This window comes from Heteronotia binoei, chromosome 17 (genome assembly GCF_032191835.1).
Source record: "Heteronotia binoei isolate CCM8104 ecotype False Entrance Well chromosome 17, APGP_CSIRO_Hbin_v1, whole genome shotgun sequence".
Classification (NCBI taxonomy): Eukaryota; Metazoa; Chordata; class Lepidosauria; order Squamata; family Gekkonidae; genus Heteronotia; species Heteronotia binoei.
Window position 1 is genome coordinate 34,367,674 of NC_083239.1, and position 19,725 is coordinate 34,387,398.

General features: G+C 49.2%; 1 protein-coding gene across 2 annotated transcripts in view; it reads right to left on the bottom strand.

The window, feature by feature from the left end:
* The window catches only part of ATP4A (ATPase H+/K+ transporting subunit alpha), a 36,170-nt gene that overhangs the window by 3,881 nt on the left and 12,564 nt on the right, over window positions 1-19,725 (bottom strand). For both annotated transcript variants that reach the window (XM_060257818.1, XM_060257819.1), the window contains exons 7-21: window positions 18,615-18,732; window positions 16,677-16,945; window positions 16,024-16,222; window positions 14,568-14,677; window positions 12,910-13,044; window positions 12,211-12,403; window positions 11,512-11,687; window positions 10,587-10,723; window positions 9,613-9,763; window positions 8,090-8,258; window positions 7,249-7,403; window positions 5,315-5,438; window positions 3,486-3,631; window positions 2,671-2,804; window positions 1,649-1,750 (exon numbers count right to left, since the gene is read on the bottom strand). In XM_060257818.1, coding sequence (XP_060113801.1) covers window positions 1,649-1,750; window positions 2,671-2,804; window positions 3,486-3,631; window positions 5,315-5,438; window positions 7,249-7,403; window positions 8,090-8,258; window positions 9,613-9,763; window positions 10,587-10,723; window positions 11,512-11,687; window positions 12,211-12,403; window positions 12,910-13,044; window positions 14,568-14,677; window positions 16,024-16,222; window positions 16,677-16,945; window positions 18,615-18,732 — 2,318 coding nt within the window. The remainder of the gene's footprint in view (window positions 1-1,648; window positions 1,751-2,670; window positions 2,805-3,485; window positions 3,632-5,314; window positions 5,439-7,248; window positions 7,404-8,089; window positions 8,259-9,612; window positions 9,764-10,586; window positions 10,724-11,511; window positions 11,688-12,210; window positions 12,404-12,909; window positions 13,045-14,567; window positions 14,678-16,023; window positions 16,223-16,676; window positions 16,946-18,614; window positions 18,733-19,725) is intronic.

Sequence of the window (19,725 nt, forward strand, 5' to 3'; positions counted from 1 at the left end):
AGGCTCCCAGATACTAGTTCAACACTCTTAACCACAACACCACAGTGGCTTTTTTAATGCTTTGCTGGTTTCTCATAAGGAATTCTGAACCTGGAGGGCCTTTGAGAAATGGAATCCGTCGTCTGCATTCTGAAGTGGGCCATTCTGGTCCGTCACCTCGATGCTCTGCTAGAGAGCCGGCGTGATGTAGTGCGTCAGAGCGATGGATGCTAATCTGGAGAACTGAGTTTGATTCTGCAGTCCCCCATGTGGTCAGCTCTTTCAGATCCTACTGCTGGCCCCAACCTGGTGGAACTCTCTGCCAAATTCAGGACCGGCACGTGGGAGTCAGCCAAGTAGGTGGCAGCCTAGGGCGTCACTTGGCCTAGGGGTGCCAGGAGGCACTCCCTCTCCTCACACACCACCCACTGCGTCTCAATCTCACCAAGGGTGCCCGAGCCTCAGTGATGTCGAAGGAGTGTGGCAGCAAGTGCACTCAGAGCCTGGCTCTGAGCACACTCGCTGCCATCCAGACATGGCCTGCTCCATGGCCAGCCCTCTCCCGCTTCAGAGGGAGTTGGGAAGAGGTCTTCCCAGCTCCCTTTGAAGTGGAAGAGGGCTGGGCACAGGGCTTCATGCCCCGATGATGTCACTTCCAGGCCGCGCACTTGCAGATAGTGCGCAAATAGATACCTTGGGGGGGCGGACAGGGGTAGCCTGGGGCACTAGAAATCCTAGCACCAGGCCTGGCCAAATTCAATCGGGCCTTATGCAGTTCTGTGGGTCCTGTAAGGCAGAGATATTCCTCCAGGCTTTTGGTTGAGGACAGCGATGGTTTCCATCTTGGCTGGCCTCCTCCTGTTTTTCATGCTCGCTTCCCCCCTCCCCCCTGCTCGTGAAGTGGCCGACGGTCTGCAAATCTGGATAATTAATGCACTATTTGCCATCTGTTTTCATAGTATATTTCTAACTTTGCTTCCTGTTTTTATTTGGCAAATGTTTTAATGCCTTTGTACATTGCCCAGAGCCCTGCAGTAGTACGGAGTTGGGTGATTTGTAAATCAAATAATAATAATAGTCCAACCCTTGCCGCTATCTACCTCTCAGCTTCTTGAAAGCTCAGTGTACTTCAAGGAGATGTTCTGGGTCGGGGTGGCCAAACTACAGCTTGGGAGACACGTGTGGCTCTTTCACACGTATTGTGTGGCTCTCAAAGCCCCCACCGCTTTCTTGGCCAGTTTGGAGAAGGCAATTGTCTCTTTAAATAATTTCTTCAAGTCAATCCAGCCACCAACTTGGAAAATGCATGTAAAGATGCTTTCTTTCCACCTCTCCCTCCCCCCATCTATTTCCTTCCTTCCTTCCTTCCTTCCTTCCTTCCTTCCTTCCTTCCTTCCTTCCTTCCTTCCTTCCTTCCTTCCTTCCTTCCTTCCTTCCTTCCTTCCTTCCTTCCTTCCTTCCTTCCTTCCTTCCTTCCTTCCGGCTCTCAAGCATCTGATGTTCATTCTAGGTGGCTCTTACGTTAAGCAAGTTTGGCCACCCCTGTTCTGGGTCATTTCAGAGGTATGAGGTCAGTGGAGACTATGGGCTCTACAAAGTCTACATAGAGACTCCTTTAGAAATCAAGTCCTTCCCAATGCGAAGGGGGTGGTGGTGAATGAGCCCTTACCGTATGGGCATGAAGTTGAATATGTTGGGCATCCCAGGGCAGTAGCAGAGGAAGCAGCCTAAGCAGAGCTGGAAGACGATCGCGATCACCAGAACTTTGTTTCTGCAAAGGGAAGGACACGGGAAAGGGAAGTGAAGACTCCATGCTTAGTGGATTCTATCCAGTAGGGGGCAGACTTGAGACTGAATTTGCACAAACCCAAGGGCAAAGGAGGGCTCCTACGTTTCGGCTTTGGGCCACCAAGGAAGTTCACCATTTCACTGTTCCTCGGCCACAGATGTGATGGGATGCTGCAAGCACACACTGATGCAGAGCCACAGCCAGAAATGAAGTGAAGGCTGGGTCTACGGGTATGTTGGGATGAGGAGGAAACAGTGTAGAGCCACTAGATGGGTCAGGACCCATAGCTGGGTCACACCAGTAGCTTTGCCTCCTGCAAATTCAGAGTGTGGCCTGGACAGAAGAGGTCTTTAGCCCGGGTTCCTCTTTGGCCTTACTCTGGTGCTACCCCAGAACAGACCACTGGAAGCTGCAAAAACCAAGATGCATCCCTTTGTGGGGAACAGCATGGCCATCTAGCCATATCAACTTTGAAGCAAAATCACATTGCTGTGCATGGGTTAGCAGTATGCAAAAGTACAAACCCAAGCTGCACTTGGTGCTGGGAATAATCTAGGTGATTTTGCATTCAAGGAGGCAAGGTAAAAAGATTCTAGTTGGGATGTGACTAGGATATGAAGAGTTGATATAGAGCCCTGACCTAGATAGCCCAGGCAAGTTCGATCTCATCAGATCTCAGAAACTAAGCCGGGCTGATCCTGGCAAGTTCTCAGATGGGAGAGCTCCAAGGAATACCAGGGCTGGGACGCAAAGGCAGGCAATAGCAAGCCACCTCTCTGAACTATCCAAGTCCACTTGGGGTCACCTGAAGTCAACCATGGCTTCCTGGCACATGTGAATACACACACACACACACACACACAAAGAGTCAGTATGGCATTGCTTGTTGGGCTCCCACCTACCGGAAGAAACCCTGCTGGAAGACAGAGAGACGCCGCGTCTTGCGGATGAGTACGTCAGCAATCTGGCACATCTCAATGCTGATGAAGAAGACGGTGTAGCAGGTGTATTCCTGGTAGAGGCGCTGCCCAAAGGTCTGCAAGAGAGCAGCATGGTCATGTCTGAACTCTCAGCGTTGTCTGCCTTCTTCCAATCCGTCAGCCCAAGGCCAGCAGTGCCCCCCTCGGGGAACAGAGGGGCCAGGCTTTCCATTCTGTACCCCAAATTTAGGGTGGATAGTGGATAGGTTGCCCTATTTCCAATGGACGGCTTAAAACTCCTTGGTTGCTGCATTCTTAGAAACCATGCAGAATGCAAACAAACCTTCAAACCGGAGCTAAAGAATCACCAGGCTGTGCATTTCCTAAGCCAGGGGTCCCCAACGTGGTGCCCACGACTGCCATGCTGTCTACCAAGTGTTTTTAGGAAGTAAGTGGGCCTTTTGCCCAGCAAGACTTTTGACTGAGCCTTGGGAGATTCAATTGGCTGCGCAGAGCTTTTTAAAAGGTTGCTTTGGTAGCAGTTGCCTCCACATCACAAGGATCTGCACCGTGCGAGTGAAGTCAAGTTGCAGCAGCAATTTTGTGACTGGCTCCACCCCTTGCGGCAGCCATTTTGTGGCTGTTCCCACCATGCCATGTCAGCATTCCCAATGGGCCCGCAGGCTCAAAAAAGGTTGGGGATCCCTACGCTAAGCCAATCCTGTCTTCAAAGACACACCACCCTCATGTGGCATTAGGATACAGGGACTGCAGATCAGAAGTGGCTGCTGACTCACCCATTCTTGCCCGTAGCTATCCTGGAGATCCTGGAGATGGTCATTCTCCCAGTCAGCCCGAAGGCCCACGCACTTCAGGGGGTACCACCCCTCCTGGGCCATAGCAGTGAAGTAGTCGGTGAACCCCGCAAAGGATTGGATGGCTCCTGCGTGAGATGGAAACACAGGCAGATTTTGGTCAGTGTTCAGCCAACTCCCCTTTGTCACCTTAAGGGCTGAAGGCACCAGTAGCTCAGCTTTGTCCTGCTACTGCCGATAGAAACTCTGTACACTGCATTGGTCAGGCCACACCTGGAGTATTGTGTGCAGTTCTGGAGGCCTCACTTCAAGAAGGATGTGGGCAGAATGGAGCGGGTGCAGAGGAGAGCGACAAGGATGATCAGGGGCCTGGAGACCAAGCCCTCTGAGGAAAGGCTGAGGGACTTGGGAAGGTTCAGTCTGGGGAAAAGGAGGTGGAGGGGGGACTGGATTGCTCTTGTTCCGTACTTGAAGGGCTGTCACTTAGAGGAGGGCAGGGAGCTGTTTCTGTTGATGGCAGAGGAGAGGACTCGCAATTATGGGTTTAAATTAAGGACAGGAAGGCTCTGCTTGGCTATTAGGAAAAACTCTTCTACAGTAAGAGTTGTTCAGCAGTGAATTCAGCAACCCAGGGAGGTGGTGAGCTCCCCCTCACTGGCAGTCTTTCAACAGCTGCTGGACAAACACTTATCAGGGATGCTCTATGCTAGGCCAACGATCCTGTACTGAGCAGGGGGATGTGGCCCCTTCTGCACAACTCTCTGTGCAGAGAGAGTTGAACAACAGTCTGTGTGGCCCCTTCTGCACAACTCTCAGAGAGCCAAAGCAGACAGATTTTTAATCAGTGTCTATATTTTTTTGTTAGAGGGGTGTAATACTTCCCCTGGGGCCGACCATCTTAGCAGCATCTGTGCCTACTTGGAAGTAAAAAGGCACAGGGAAACCTTGTCAACAGAGCCACCAAAGCACTAGGCCAACCAAGCTCCCACTGGGGGGTGGGGGATCCTCTGGTTTGGGGGGTCCCAACTCACTGGCAGGGAGGAGGTCATCCCCAAAGAGCCCTGTTGCCGTGCGCCACCCAGAAGTGAAGTCATTGTGTCAGGCACATCGTGCAGCGGATGCACTAGGAATCACAGCACCATAGAGTTTTATAACGATTCCTAGAGCATCCCCAGCACGATGCTCTAGAAGTCGTGATAAAACTCTATGGTACCATAGAGTTTTATCATGATTCCTAGAGTATTCCCCGTGCGACGTGGCCAGCATGATGACGTCACTTCTGGGTGATGTCATCAAGCCATGCACGCAAGATGTCCCCTGCTGCGGTGGCGGAGGGACTTGGCAACCCCTATAAGGCACATTTCTTTGGGTTTCAGACTTCAGAGTCAAGAACAGGGCATCAAGAGATTTGATCTGGGTCTCCTGAGTCACATCTGTTTTGACCATAGCAGGTGTGTGTGCGCGCACCATCAAGTCAAAGACAACTTAGGGTGACTCTGGGGGAATTTTGAGCCAAGAGGCACTCCAAGGTGTTTTGCCATTGTCTGCCTTTGTGCAGCAATCCCGGAGCTCCTTGGTGGTCTCCCATCCAAGTATCCCCCAGGGCTGACCATGCTAAGATCGGACAAGATTAGGCTAGCCGGGGTTACCCAGGTCAGGGTGTTTTGGCCTTTTGGGGCATGTTAAGAAGACACCAAAGCCTCACTGCCTTCTGTCATAGCACTGGGGACAAATCCCAACAGAGAAAACATTTCCTACACTCCACCCCACCATGTAGCCACTAGACTCTACTCTTTACTGCTAATACGCACCAATCTGGAAGTAGGAATAGACCGCCAACGCTTCATTGACCAGGCGGTCGCGCCGAGGGTTGCGTGGTTTCAGATGCATGATGTCACTCTCAGCCCTTTCATAGGCCAGGGAAACTGAGGGGAACTGAAAGATGAAGGGAGAAAACAACTTAGTTAAACCTTGAGGGGGAGGACACTGAAAACCAATGGGTGGCGGAAGGCTGTACTATCTCCATCCCAGTAAGAACACCACCAAGAGAAGTCTGGGCAGGTCCCAGATAGCCACATTTGAGGACCCGCTCATTTAGCTGATATCCTGCCTGCCAGTCATAAGCAAGCTCAGGAAAAAAAAAATATGCGGTAGGAAAAACCTTGTGGCCTCTACTTCTAAATAATCTAAGTTAAAAAATATAAATCTGCACACAGGCACTTTAATATTCTAAAGCTTCTACCTTTAAACAGATTGCAATATGAAACAGAAGAGTGCACCCAGGCACTTTAACATAATCTCTTTTCCCAAACAGACGGCACTAAAATGAATTAAAACAGTCTGCAGAAAAAGAAATCAGAGTGCACACAGGCACTTTTTAAAGGTTAAGAGTCTGCTTTTGACTCATAAACCAAAATCATGAGAAAACAGTCTGTAATGAATTCTTTCATCCAGATTGCACACAGGCACTTAAACAAACAAATTATCCCTCTTCACAGTCTTGCACGGTGAGTCCACTATTGTTGCAATGAGGTGTTAGGTTAAAGAATAAGTTCATCCACATAAAGCCAGTTCACGTTAGCCGGTGTCAAATGTTTCGTTGCCTTTTTAAAGACTGATGGCTTTTAAGTGGAACCCAAAAATCCTGTCTTTTCCTCACAAGGCTCTAGCTCATTCTTTGTAAAGACAGAGTGGGTTTTCGTTGTATCACTCTCTCTCTATGAAGGCAGCCTTCATAGATCATCATAGATCAACCTTCAAAGATCATTTGCATGATTATACTGCTTTCTTGCCCACTGCAATACTACCTCACAGACACTGCATTCATCTGCTACCACCTCCAATCTTAGAAAGGCACATTGTTAAAAGAAAAAAAAAATGCTATGAGAGGTTTGAACTGAGACTTACTGTTGGTGCCTCTGCGTGCCTTCTGCGGCTGCCCTTGAGCCCTGCTAATTTTGCTACGGTTTCTTGCAATCACTTCTCAAACAAAATCTACAAGCAGAGCCATCTAGCCGATATCGATCATTTTAAAGGATGCATCCAACTGCGTGGAGGGGATGAACGGCAAGAGTGTTCCTGCACTGCAACAGGAGTCAGTAACTTTAATGACTCAACTAATGGGGAGAGGTGCCTCGATTGTTAATGGAGACCATTCCGTTTTCAGATCGGGCCAAAGCAGCCACAAGCTGCAACGATCTGGCTCTATAAAACCAGCCGCTATTAGTCAGGTACAAAGCTGCTTGAGACAAACATTGACAACAACTGGTGATCCGATCAGAAGCTCTCCTCCCATAACATCAAGGTAATCCAGCAAGGTAAGTTCTAGAGAATCAACTCTGTGTCATTCACAGTGTGCCTAGCCCCACCTGGATACCAATACCTGTTAGTAACTCCCCAATGATCAAACTGCTCTCCGTTCTGCATATCTCCCCTCTGCTCTTTTGAGGGTCAGGTCTTATTTTCATAAATGTGCAGCACCAGCAGCACCTGCACTGTGCATGGAATGCATCTGAACTGATTAAAAAATGGGCATAGTAATAAGCAGGGGTGGAATTCTAGCAGGAGCTCCTTTGCATATTAGGCCACACACCCCTGATCTAGCCAATCCTCCAAGAGCTTACAAGGCTCTTTTTTGTAAGCTCTTGGAGGATTGGCTAGCGGCTACATGGGGGGGTGGCCTAATATGCAAAGGAGCTCCTGCTAGAATTCCATCCCTGGTAATAAGAACCCATTTGCCACTCACAATGTCCGTGCACAATTCGATGAAGAGGATGGTGATGCAGCCGAGGGGAAGAGGGACGCTGACCGTGATGTAGATCAGGTATGGGGTCAGCTCGGGGATGTTCTTGGTGAGGGTGTAGGCAATGGATTTCTTGAGATTGTCAAAGATCAGGCGCCCTGGAGCAGAGGGAGACAGAGATGGGTTTAGCCAATCGTTCTTGTTGCTGAGACAATTTCTGTCCTCCACCTTTTAAAATTGTTTCACAAGTCCCCGTTTGTGATTATGAGATTGCCTATGGTTGATAGTCTTGCGGGTCTCTTTCAGTTTTTGGTGATTCCACATGGAACTTTGGGCTTAATTCATTCATTTTCTCTAGCATGTGGAAAACTTTGCTTGTTTTGAGGAGGAAATGGACTCCCATCCACTGAGGTTTTAGATGTTTGAATTGAATTGAGTTGCAGATTTATACCCTGCCCTTCTCTCTGAATCAGAGACTCAGAGCGGCTTACAATCTCCTATATCTTCTCCCCCCACAACAGACACCCTGTGAGGTGGGTGGGGCTGAGAGGGCTCTCACAGCAGTTGCCCTTTCAAGGACAACCTCTGCCAGACCTATGGCTGACCCAAGGCCATTCCAGCAAGTGCAAGTGGAGGAGTGGGGAATCAAACCTGGTCCACTCACTTAACCACTACACCAAACTGGCTCCATTATTGCAGAAGGAGCTTTAGCGAAGGAGTTCTTTCTGTGCTCTCCATATTAGTACTGAGGGTTTGAATCATTGTCGGCAACCATTACCATCATAGGTGGGTTGGTAACCCAAGGGTGTTTCCCCCCACCCGCTTGGATCTCCCCATGGCAGACCTTGTTCAACGCCCGTGACAATGGAGGCAAAATTGTCATCCAGCAAGATCATGTCGGCGGCATTCTTGGCTGCATCGGATCCGGCGATGCCCATGGCTACACCGATATCTGCCTTTTTCAGTGCAGGGGAGTCATTCACTCCGTCTCCCGTGACTGCCACGATTGCACCCTGCAGAGGAAAAGTATGAGAGAGGGAGTGGTTCAGGCATCTGTATTCCCAGCGTAGTTCCATTCCAGAATGAGACCACCCTGATGGTCTCCTTCCAGAGGCTCCAGGTCTGAGCAATAGAACATCTGCTAGGCAGGGCTTTTTTTGAGCAGGAATGCACAGGAACACAGTTCCGGCTGGCTTGGTGTCAGAGGGTGTGGCCTAATAGGCAAATGAGTTCCTGCTGGGCTTCCCCCTACAAAAAAGCCCTGTATAAAACAATGGTGATGCAAGGGGGTGTGGCCTAATATGCAAATGATTCCTGCTGGGCTTTTTCCTACCAAAAAGCCCTGTGTGGAACAGTGGTGATATCAGGGGGTGTGGCCTAACATGCAAATAAGTTCATGCTGGGCTTTTTCTACAAAAAACGCCCTGCTGCTAGGTCTGTAAAAGGTTCCAACTTCAGTCTCAATTTAAAGGGATTGAGTAGTAGGCAAAGTGAAAGAACACTCAGGGCGTTTTCGCACTGACCTTAATCGGCAGCGACGCCCCTCTTCAGCGCGCAGGATCTGCCCAGATTTCGCACCAATTGCCGCGGAGCACCCAGAAGAGCCGGAAAGTCCCGCGGCTTTTGCGGCGCAAATGGAAACCGTCAAAAACCAGCTTCCATTTGCGCTGCAAAAGCCGCGGGACTTTCCGGCTCTTCTGGGTGCTCCGCGGCAATTGGTGCGAAATCCGGGCAGATCCTGCGCGCTGAAGAGGGGCGTCGCTGCCGATTAAGGTAAGTGCGAAAACGCCCTCAGAGAGCTGTTGTCCATCAGATCCCCCACACCAAGTTGCTGCAGAATTAGGACTGGATTGAGCCTCACTCCCCTGATAAATCTGTTACTTTAATTTCCATCGTGGATTAGCTTCTATAGTTGAATCTTTGGTTTTGTCTCCCAGGAGGCTACAGAACTCTACTGGTTGAATTCACAAAGGAGCACTGGTTTGTGCCTCTCTCCCTGGCAAGGAAAGTACCCAGTTAGTCCTACCCATCAAATTGGAACTTGGGTCTAGGAACTGGGAAGTTCCGCAACTCAAGTCACATGGTGACACCATAGGGTTTTCAAGGCAAGAGACATCCAGAGGTGGTTTGCCATTGCCTGCTTCTCCACCCCAGCCCTGGTATTCCTTGGAGGTCTGCCATTGGACGGCTGCCTTGGAGGGCTGATCCTGCTTAGTTTCTGAGAACTAATGAAATTGGTCATCCTGGGCTATCTAGGTTAAGGGAATGTCTAGAACTAGATAAATGGTCTGAGTCAACATAAGGAAGCTTCTTGTGTTTGTGTGTGTTGCCTCTTCCAAACTCTTTCTAGGGTTTGATGGCCCTTACCAGCTTCTGGCAGCTTTCCACAATGATGAGCTTCTGTTGCGGAGAAGTGCGAGCGAAGACCATCTCTGGGTGCATCTTGAGGATCTCCACCAGCTCTTCAGTCTCCATGTCTTTCAGCTGGCCCCCATTCACTACACACGCCCGGGCATCCCTAGACAAGAGAGGCAAACACCCTCCTTGTAAATAGTCTTTTCGTGGAGAAAACAGCATCAAACCAAGCATTAGATTAACATTTCTAGGGCTTAGAATCAATTGAATTTGCAAAAGAAGAAAGATGATCAATGAGAGAATTAAAAATGAAAGGGCATCATCCAGGGACTTAGCATTGGCATGATTACAATTTAATTGCAATCTAAAACTACTAAACATCCAAATTTAAATCTGAATCAAAGAGGAGGGATCCAGAACTTTTCCAAAGAGGTCAAACTCGTAAATAGTGTCTCAGGCACACAAGGGTTCTCCGGAAGTATAAAGGAACAAGAACTTTGAACCTTCTTCCGCATCAGCTCTACTGCAAGAAAAGGAGACAATACTAGAGCTCTGGTGCGCCTCGTAAGTCTCAATGAGGTTTGCACAGGAAACGCTTCTCACTGATTGTGACTAGGGTGGGTAAAGATGAACAGAAGAACAGCCCTGCTGGATCAGACCGGTAGTCCATCTAGACCAGCATCCTGTCTCGCACAGCGGCCAGCTGGTTCCTCTGGAGCTCCAGCAAGAGGGTATAAAAGCGGGGGTGGCCAAACTTGACAAACTTTAAGAGTCACATTGAATAAATATCAGATGTTTGAGAGCCACAACACATGAATGCCAGGGAGAGAAAGAGGGAGGGACGAAGGAAGGAAGGAAGGAAGGAAGGAAGGAAGGAAGGAAGGAAGGAAGGAAGGAAGGAAGGAAGGAAGGAAGGAAGGAAGGAAGGAGATCTAGAGTAGGATTGTGGGTGGCTTGTTAATTCGGCTGTGTGTCCAGATACTCACTGCTTGTTGACTTGCTCCACAGGGATGCGCAAGCGGGTGGCAATGTCTTCAACAGTTTCACTGCCTTCTGAGATGATGCCCACACTGGCAGCGATGGCCTTGGCAGTGATGGGATGGTCCCCGGTTACCATGATCACCTGGAAGAGGAAGGGGCAGGTGAGGCGGAAGGGTGAATCACATCCAGGGTACATTATTTATAAAATACTGAAGACTGGTAGAACTCAATGTGGGAACTGGCATTAATAGAGAAATCTGCATTCCAGTTAACATTAATCCAACCTACCTATCTAAACATCCATCCATCCATCCATCCATTGAAACCTCTAAAGATTGATCGATTGATCCATCCATCCCTCTAAACATCCATCCATGTCTCTAAACATCTATCTGTCTGTCTGTCTGTCTAATCTTCCCATCCAGCCATCTATTCATCTCTCAATCCGCCCACCCATCCATCCATCTATCTATCCATCTGAAGGATTTGTGTTGTCTGGAGGGTCTTCTGCCTATGAAATGTCTGCTATCTCTAGGCTAGCAACACCCAGCCTTTTCAAGCCTGCAATCACCTTTGGATTTCTGACAACATGCTGGGCACAAACACAAAATGGCTGCATTGTGATTCAATCCTGGTGATGTGGTGGCAGCTGCCCCAAAGCAATGTTTTAAAAAAAAACTGCACAGCCAATCCGAAACCTTGCTCAGCGGAAGCCCCACCTTCCCCACCCATTTTCTAAAAATACTTGGGAGGTGTGCCGTGTTGGAGGCCCCAGCTACAGATCTGGGCAACACAGATCTTTTCAGGAAAAAAATATGAAAATAAGATCAAATGATAAGCTTTCTTTCGACCCCATCCGCCCAGTGATCTCTCAAGGTCAAACCTGCCCACTCTGACCACCAAAATTCTCCCAATGAGCCTGGAACTTACCCGGATCCCTGCGGTGCGACACTTCATAACAGCGTCAGGGACGGTGGCTCTCGGTGGATCTATCATGGAGATGAGGCCTGCGAAGCAAAGCCCACTGGTGGGGAAGTTCATCTCTTCACTGTCAAAGTTATAACCACGCGGGAACTCACTCTGAGGGAGGTACAGGTGGCAGAAACCTACAGTCAACAGAGAAAAAGCCAATTAAGGGAAGCACCACGTCTCGGTTCATAAAACAGACACAGACTTCCCATAATTCCATACTTAATGTATACACAGCAGGGGTGGCCAAACTGTGGCTCGGGAGCCACATGCAGCTCTTTCACACATACTGTGTGGCTCTTGAAGCCCCCACCACCCTGTCGGCCAGCTTGGAGAAGGCATTTGTCTCTTTAAATCACTTCTCCAAGCCAAGCCACCCAGAGGTTTGAAGAATGTGTTTAAAGTTGCTTTCTTTCCACTTCTCCCTCCCCTCATCTATTTTCCTTCCTTCCTTCCTGTCTTGTGGCTTTCAAATGTCTAATTTTTGTGTCTTGTGGTTCTCAAATATCTGACGCTTATTCTGTGTGGCTCTTACTTTAAGCAAGCCTGGCCACCCCTGTTTTACAGCCTTCTCCTGCAAGCTTGCTGGGACCCCATGTATCTGTAGCTCAGTGGTTTGCCTTTACAATGTCCAGCTTTCTAGCATGGTTCCCCCCTTACCAAGGACCCGCTCGCCCAGCCCTCCGAGATCCATGTAAGCCGTCTGGAAAGCTTCCTTCCACTGTTCATCCAGGGGTAACTCTTGGCCCTTGATCATGATGGTGGAGCAGCGTTCCAGGATGCGTTCGGGGGCTCCCTTCATCACCAGCAGGTGGCGCTGGTCCCGAGGGTCTTCTAGCTCGTGGATGGACAGCTGGAGGGAGGAGGGAGCAGAGGAACCGTGAAGACTAGTTGGAAAATATTTGATTCCCAGGAAGCAACTGTGGCAAAAGTCAGAGCCGGTCACACAAAGGTAGCCCCAGTGCAGAGAAGAAAGGCCAATAAAACACACACACACACAAATGGACTGAGAAAGAGGAACAAGAGAATAAAACTCACCGCTGTGGCGGCAGCTGCCAGTGAAATGCTATTTGAACGTGTCCGGCTGATTGGATTACCCCAGACCAATCAGAAGCCCTGCTAGGCAAGAGCCCCAGCTGGCCCCACCCACTTTCTAAGGAAACTTGGTGAGCTACAAGTAAGGTGTTTGTTGGCATCACAGTGCCCATGGGCACCATGCCGGGAACCCCTGCAACAGGCTGTTTCCTTCGAAAGCTGCCTTTCCTCTTTCCTCAGTGAAGTGCGAGTGAACTGAGCAAGGGTCTCCGCCAGTGGTGGGAGTGCCTTCTGTCCCAGGGAACGAGATGCTGGCTGACTGACCTGGAACTTGTTGGTGGAGTTGAAAGGGATCTCGCAGGTTTTTTTGAAACGCTCCCGGTACTCCATCACGTTGCCGAGGGTGATCTCGGAGAACTTCAACAGGGCCGTCTCCGAGGCATCTCCGATCACAATCCTCTGGAGTGGGAAGGACGAAGGGGGGAAACGGAGGCAGGAATGAGGTCATACAGCCCCATTTGAGAGGGGAAAACACCACAAGCCTTGGGCAAGGCTTCAGGATAATCTCACACATACAACCTTGTGAGTCACATGAATAAAATGTCTCTTTCATTCCTGAAACAACTGCATCATGGAGTTAGGCTCACAGCCTTGGACCGTGCAAAAGGGTGCCTTTCTCCCCCATTAGAATGCCTGGGGCCATGGCCTTAGGATCCGCTGCGATGGTCCAGGGCATCATTTCTAGACAAATAACTGGCACAACCTGCTGGAGAGAGCAGTGCTTCAGAGCACTTTCCCACCCACTGCCTAAGATAGGTATGTAAGTGTAGCCACGTTCCAACTGACTTACGGCGACCCCACCCAGCAAGGGGCTTTCGAGGCAACTGAGAAACAGAGGTGGTTGGCCCTTGCCTTTGTCAGGGGCTCTGCGGAGGGGCCTGCCCAGGAAGAGCCGACGGGGTTAACAGACGCAGACCCAGAAGAACCGAGAGCGGGGCTCCCAGCTCACCGCCGTGTCTGGACCGCATCAGACAAAAACTTAGACAAGGCTTAGAGATGAAGTGAAAGCAGGCAAGCCTGAAGGCAAGGAGAGCTCTCTGAGCCCTGAGTTTTAGCAGACGCTAAGCTGGGCCACTGCTGGCTAAACATAAACATAATTGGGAACAGCAGCGGCCAGCCATTTAGGTCCTTAGCTCTGCGCAGGTTTCCCTGTGGAAGCAACAAGTCCATTCAGTTTTGCGACCACCCCAGCTCCCGCCTTCCTTGCCTCTGTTCCTGCTTTGTTTTCCTGGTGACCTGACCTCTGGCTCGAACGACCTTGCTTTTGGACTGTGATTTCGATTGAGACTGCTGATTCCTGCAGCACTTCCCCGGCGCGGACTGCACTGGACTATTCCCTTGCCAGCACCCCAGCGCGTGACAGCTTTCCTCTTCAGAGACTGCTGATGGTCTCCCTTCCAAGTACTGACCCTGCGTAGCTTCTGATGAGATCAGGCTAGACCAAGGCTGTCGGACTCGTTTGTTAGGAGGGCCGGATCTGACATCAATGAGACCTTTTTGGGGTCGGGCCACGTGTCTCATGAAATGTAATGCCAGGTAGCAGAGAGAGAAACTTTATAAAGCACCCAAACAAACCCAATTAAAGATTAAAAAGAAAAAACCTTAACGTAGAACATGCTTAAAGCATTAGCACCCGTTGGCCTTAAAGGTGCTTTCTTTGGATCTCTCCTGCGCAATCTGGGGCACTGGGCAAAGGAAGCTCTGGCTTTTATTCTGTGTGGCTCTTCCATTAAGCAAGTTTGGCCACCCCTGGTTTAAACTGTTGTCCCAAAGACGACCCTTCTACCAAGTGAAGCTCTTTAGCATAATGTCAACCTAAGGAGATTTCCAATAGCCCTCAACCAAACCACACACAAAGCTACATCAGATGTCCTTTGAGACCAGACCCTTAACCATCAACATACATCCTCGGTCTTCATTACCTTTGGTACAGGTACACTCTCCTGGCCTGACTTGAAAAAAGCCCGGTTGCAGAGGCTCACCACCTTGCACAGAGCTCTCCATGTCTCGGAGGACTGATCAAAAGTCTGACCTGAAAATTACACAGAGAGAGATCAATGGAAAAACTAAATCTGAGTTCGAGGCACGCACATCTTTTCTCTCTGCAGCTGGAGGCAGGTCAGGCACTGTGACAGAAACCCTAAAACTTACTAAGGCTCAAGAGTTCTTGGATTATGGACCCCTGGAGGTTCCGTTAGAATGAGCCATTCACTTCCATTCCACATCGGACCCTCCTGGCAAAACTCATCCCTTTTGGACAATCTGGTTTGGACCAGGCCATCTACCGTAACAGAAATTATGGTCATTTTAGAGAGTGGGTGTGGTACAGGGTGGCATGCTAGGATCGCAGAGTCCTGAGTTCAAATCCCTACCCTAGTCACACATTTTACTAGGTGAGCTTGGAAGAGTCATGCTCCACTTTACCTACGTCATAGGATCACTGTGAGAAAAAAACCAGAACAATAGAGAACCAAGGCCTGCAAAAACTGAGCTCTGGGAAGGAAGGGTGTGATAAAAATTAACAGACTGATAACCAAACTCTATGGGGGTTATATTGACATGGGATAGCCCTAAAGGAAGAAATCTTTCCCTGGTCACTTTGAAGCAAGGGGTCTCTCAAGAAATCTCTTCATGTTGTTGAGGGTGTTCTTCTAGACAGGGGAAAGCTTAATTCCCCTCCGTTTGATCTGCAATCTTAATTCAAATTGAGCCCCCTTGTACCTGATTTTTAGAGACAAGGACACGCCTCATTTTGGGCAGGAGCTCACAGCAGCGAAGCTTCAGGACCTCTAAATTTTATTGTGCTCTTTCTTTCTTACCCCTCCACCCAAAAAATTACTTGCTTCTGGGCTCCATTGTTCAACCCCCCTGTGAGAATTTTCCTAACTCTAAGATCTGACACACTTTCTAATCTTTCCCCCCACAAAACATGGGGAAATAACCAAAACATATAAAGCTGGCAGATGGAAATCTTCCTCATGCCACTGGGGCCATGTAGGAAAAAGTCATTTAAAAAGTCTGATGGGAGTAAGTAAAAGTCTGATGGGAGTAAGTAAAAGTCTGATGGGAGTAATTATTACAATTATAATTCAAAAAGCATTTTAAGGTAGATGCTGAGCTGATATAATTTAGTCCACCTTCCGGTGATGTCAGGGGTGTGTGGCAGATGCAAATGAGTTATGCTAATTAGCTCCAGCACCTCTTTTTCTATGAAATGACCCCTGGGCAAAGAAACACAGGGAGTTCCATTCACAGAACTTTTGATGTCTCGTTACCTCAGCCCATGAAACAGCCTTATATGTATTGCTCCGCTCTGTCCTAAGATCTCCCTGGCTCTCTGCCTTCCAAGATGCAGCTGTTTCTATCGTCACTCCATACCTGACTGGTCCTCAGTGGTGTCTGCCGTGTGGATCTGGTTGTCAAACCAAAGGTGGGAGACCGTCATGCGGTTCTGGGTGAGGGTCCCTGTTTTGTCTGAGCAAATGACAGACGTGGAACCAAGAGTCTCTACGGCTTCCAAGTTCTTCACCACACAGTTTTTCCGGGCCAGGCGTTTGGCTGTGAGGGAAAGGCAGACCTGCCCCCAGGCAAAATAAGAGAAAGACAGTTCCATGTACAAAAACCTCAATTGTATCTGGCTTGAGCCTAACAGGATTTGCCTTTGGACCTTCTGCAGTTAAAGATAAAAGCTTCCGTTGTTAAATTTATGCTTCTTACTGGCATACTGCCAAAAACAAAGATGGCCACCTTAGTCTTTCATCAGAAGCAAAGACAGCAATCCTAGTGCCTTGCAGGATACAAAAATGGCAACCCTGCTTTTCTGCCGGAAACAAAGGTAACAATCCTTTTCTGTCGCAGCTCAACAACTAGGCCTTGAAGCAATCCACCCTCATTTGCTTCTTATTCTGGAATACTGGTCCATTTTAGGCTAGTGCTTGCTGTTACTGGAAAGTGCTTTGAATAATTTTAGGATAAAGCAGACTTTCCAGTAGTAGTAGAGTGCCTGTTGCCTAGAAAGTATGTTTACTCACGGTAACAGTTGCCAGCAGACCCTCTGGGACGTAAGCGACCACGATGGCCATGAAGAAGACCATGGCCTTGAGGAAGGGGTAGCCGATCACCATAGCGACGACAAAGAAGGTGGCACCAAAGAAGATGGCCAGGCCAGCGATGATGTCGACAAAGTGCTCAATCTCAATGGCGATGGGCGTTTTCTCGTTCTCCACGCCCGAGGCCAGGCTGGCGATGCGCCCAATGATTGTGCGGTCTCCAGTGTTGATTATGATACCAGTGGCCGTGCCTGAGAGGGCATGAGGAGACAATATAGCAAGAGTTTAATTTAGCCTCTGTGAAGGCAAGTATAGGTGGCCACATCTCACTGAGCTAATCCTGTGGACTTCATATAGGCTCACACAATTCCCTGTAAGCTGCATGGATCAGATGGAATCAGTGGGGGTGAAGCACCTAAATTTTAGGTCCTGAAACTTTCCTAATCTTCCTCAGAGCCTGGCTAGAGACAATCAACAGGCCCTCCTCACCTTCATTTCAGTGCAGGAGAGAGTGTTGTCAACTGCTAGGCGGAGTTAGGGATCAGTTCCCCTGGAGAAAATGGATGCATTGGATGGAGGAGTGGCCCTGAGCCACTCGTGGGAAGGGCGGGATATAAATCCCGGAATAAATAAATAAAATAAATAATAAATGATACTATGTGTCACTGAAGTTCCCCCCACCCTTCCCCAAATCCTGCCCATCTCAGGCCCCAACCTCCAAAATCTCTGGGTATTTCCCAACGTGGTGCTGGCAACCCTAGGGGCATGGAGATCTCCCAGAATTGCAACTGATATCTGGACTGCAGCTCTTCTGGAGGAAATGGCTCCTTTCGCAGGTGCAGCAAAAGAAATCAAAGTGTTGAGAAAATCCTTTTATTATTACTTCCTGATCCCAACTTGTTTCACCCATGGTTTTGTCAGGGGATCTCTCTTAGCATAGTCTGGGGTGACCAAACTGTGACTTGGGAACCACATGTGGCTTTTTCACACATATTGTGTGGCTCTCAAAGCCCCCACCACCCCGTTGGCTGGCTTGGTGAAGGCATTTGTCTCTTTAAATCACTTCTCCAAGCCAAGCCAGCCACCTCTCCCTTCTTTCTTCCTCCCTTCCCTTCCCTTCCCTTCCCTTCCCTTCCCTTTCCTTTCCTTTCCTTTCCTTTCCTTTCCTTTCCTTTCCTTTCCTTTCCTTTCCTTTCCTTTCCTTTCCTTCCTTCTGTCTTGTGGCTCTCACACATTTATTGTTTGTCGCTCTTATGTTAAGTAAGTTTGGCCACCCCCGCTCTAGTCTCACCTTACTCAAAACACATTGGGAACAGGGCTGTAGCCAGCAGGGGGGTGGGAACTGGACTGGGGGGCAGTGCTCCTTATTAAATCTGCAGCACCTCCATCCAATCTTCCCCAATCAAATGGAAGTTGGGGGAAGATCAGGAAGTTGTGCTGCAGATTTGATAGGAGGCACCAGGACTTTTTTTTGGTAGCAGGAACTCCTTTGCATATTAGGCCACACCCCTCTTATGTAGCCAATCCTCCAAGAGCTTACAAGGCTCTTCTTACAGGGCCTACCATAAGCTCCAGGAGGATTGGCTACATCGGGGGTGTGTGGCCTAATATGCAAAGGAGTTCCTGCTACAAAAAAAAGCCCTGGAAAGCACTGCCCCCAGTGTCCCTCCTTTGGCTACACCCTGCATCAGGGTCAGGAAGTAATAATAAAGGGCTTACTCAACATCATGATTTCTTCTGCTGCTACTGCTGGAGTGGCCCTGACTTTTTGGCACCTTTGGAGGGCGGACTTCATGGTATTATACCCTGCTGAGGTCCATCTCCACCTTAAAGCCAACCTCCCCAGGATCCACTCTCCAAATCTCCCGGAATGTCCCCACTCATTCTTGGCACCTCAAAGAGGAGACTTCTCTAACCTACCTTCCAGGCACATAGTGGAGAAGAAGGCAATGTTCCGGGTTTCCAGGGGGCTCTCGTGGGTGCATTCCGGAGATCTGGTTTGGGGCTCCGATTCCCCCGTCAAAGAGGAATTATCCACCTGAGAGAAAGAAAGGGAGATGCGAATGACTGTACCTGCAATGTGCCATGTGAAATCGACCTAAGTGAGGGCAGCCAATCAGGAGAAGCAACTTTCAGTGTGGTTTGCAGAGCGAAATCTGGGGAGGGAGTGGAGTATGAGGAGCCCTTCGTCCTCCTTTAAGCTCCACCACCATTGATGGGGCTTAAATAAGTGTGTGAGAGTCATGTTCTTCCCCAGGAGTAGAATCAGGGATGGAATTCTAGCAGGAGCTCCTTTGCATAGTAGGCCACACACCCCTGATGTAGCCAATCTTCCAAGAGCTTACAAGGCTCTTTTTTGTAAGCTCTAGGAGGATTGGCTACATCAGGGGTGTGTGGACTAATATGCAAAAGAGCTCCTGCTAGAATTCCACCCCTGAGTAGAATCACCAACATTCAGGTGGAAGCTGGGGATCTCCTAGAATTATAACTGATCTCCAGATGACTGAGACTAGTCCCCCTAAAGAAAATGGCAGCTGTGGAAGATGGACACTGTGGCATCGCATCCCAAGGAAGTCCTACAGACCCTTCCTTCTGTGGCCTCCACTCCCAAATCCCTAGGAATTTCCCAGCTCAGAGCAGGCAAACCTACCTAGGAATGGGTGTGTGGTTGTCTGCATGCATGCAGGGATAGTGAGTTTAGTGATGAGGTGAATCACTGGAGGGTATCTTGTCCAGGTCTCTGCAAAACTTGAGGGCCTTTTCTGGGTGCTGGTGAAGGCCTATTCCAGGGGTCCCCAACCATTCAGAGACTGTGGGCACCTTTGGAATTCTGACACATAGCACTGGGCACAACCATAAAATGACTGCCACAGTAGGTGAGGCCAGCCACAAAATGGCTGCTGCAGGAGGTGGGGCCAACCACAAAAAGTCAGGGATTGAGGCTATGTATAACTCTAATAGCAACTCTTCAACATTTCAGGCAGAAGCTCTAACAGGATGCTTTTTAATCTGCACAGCCAGTCAGAAGCCC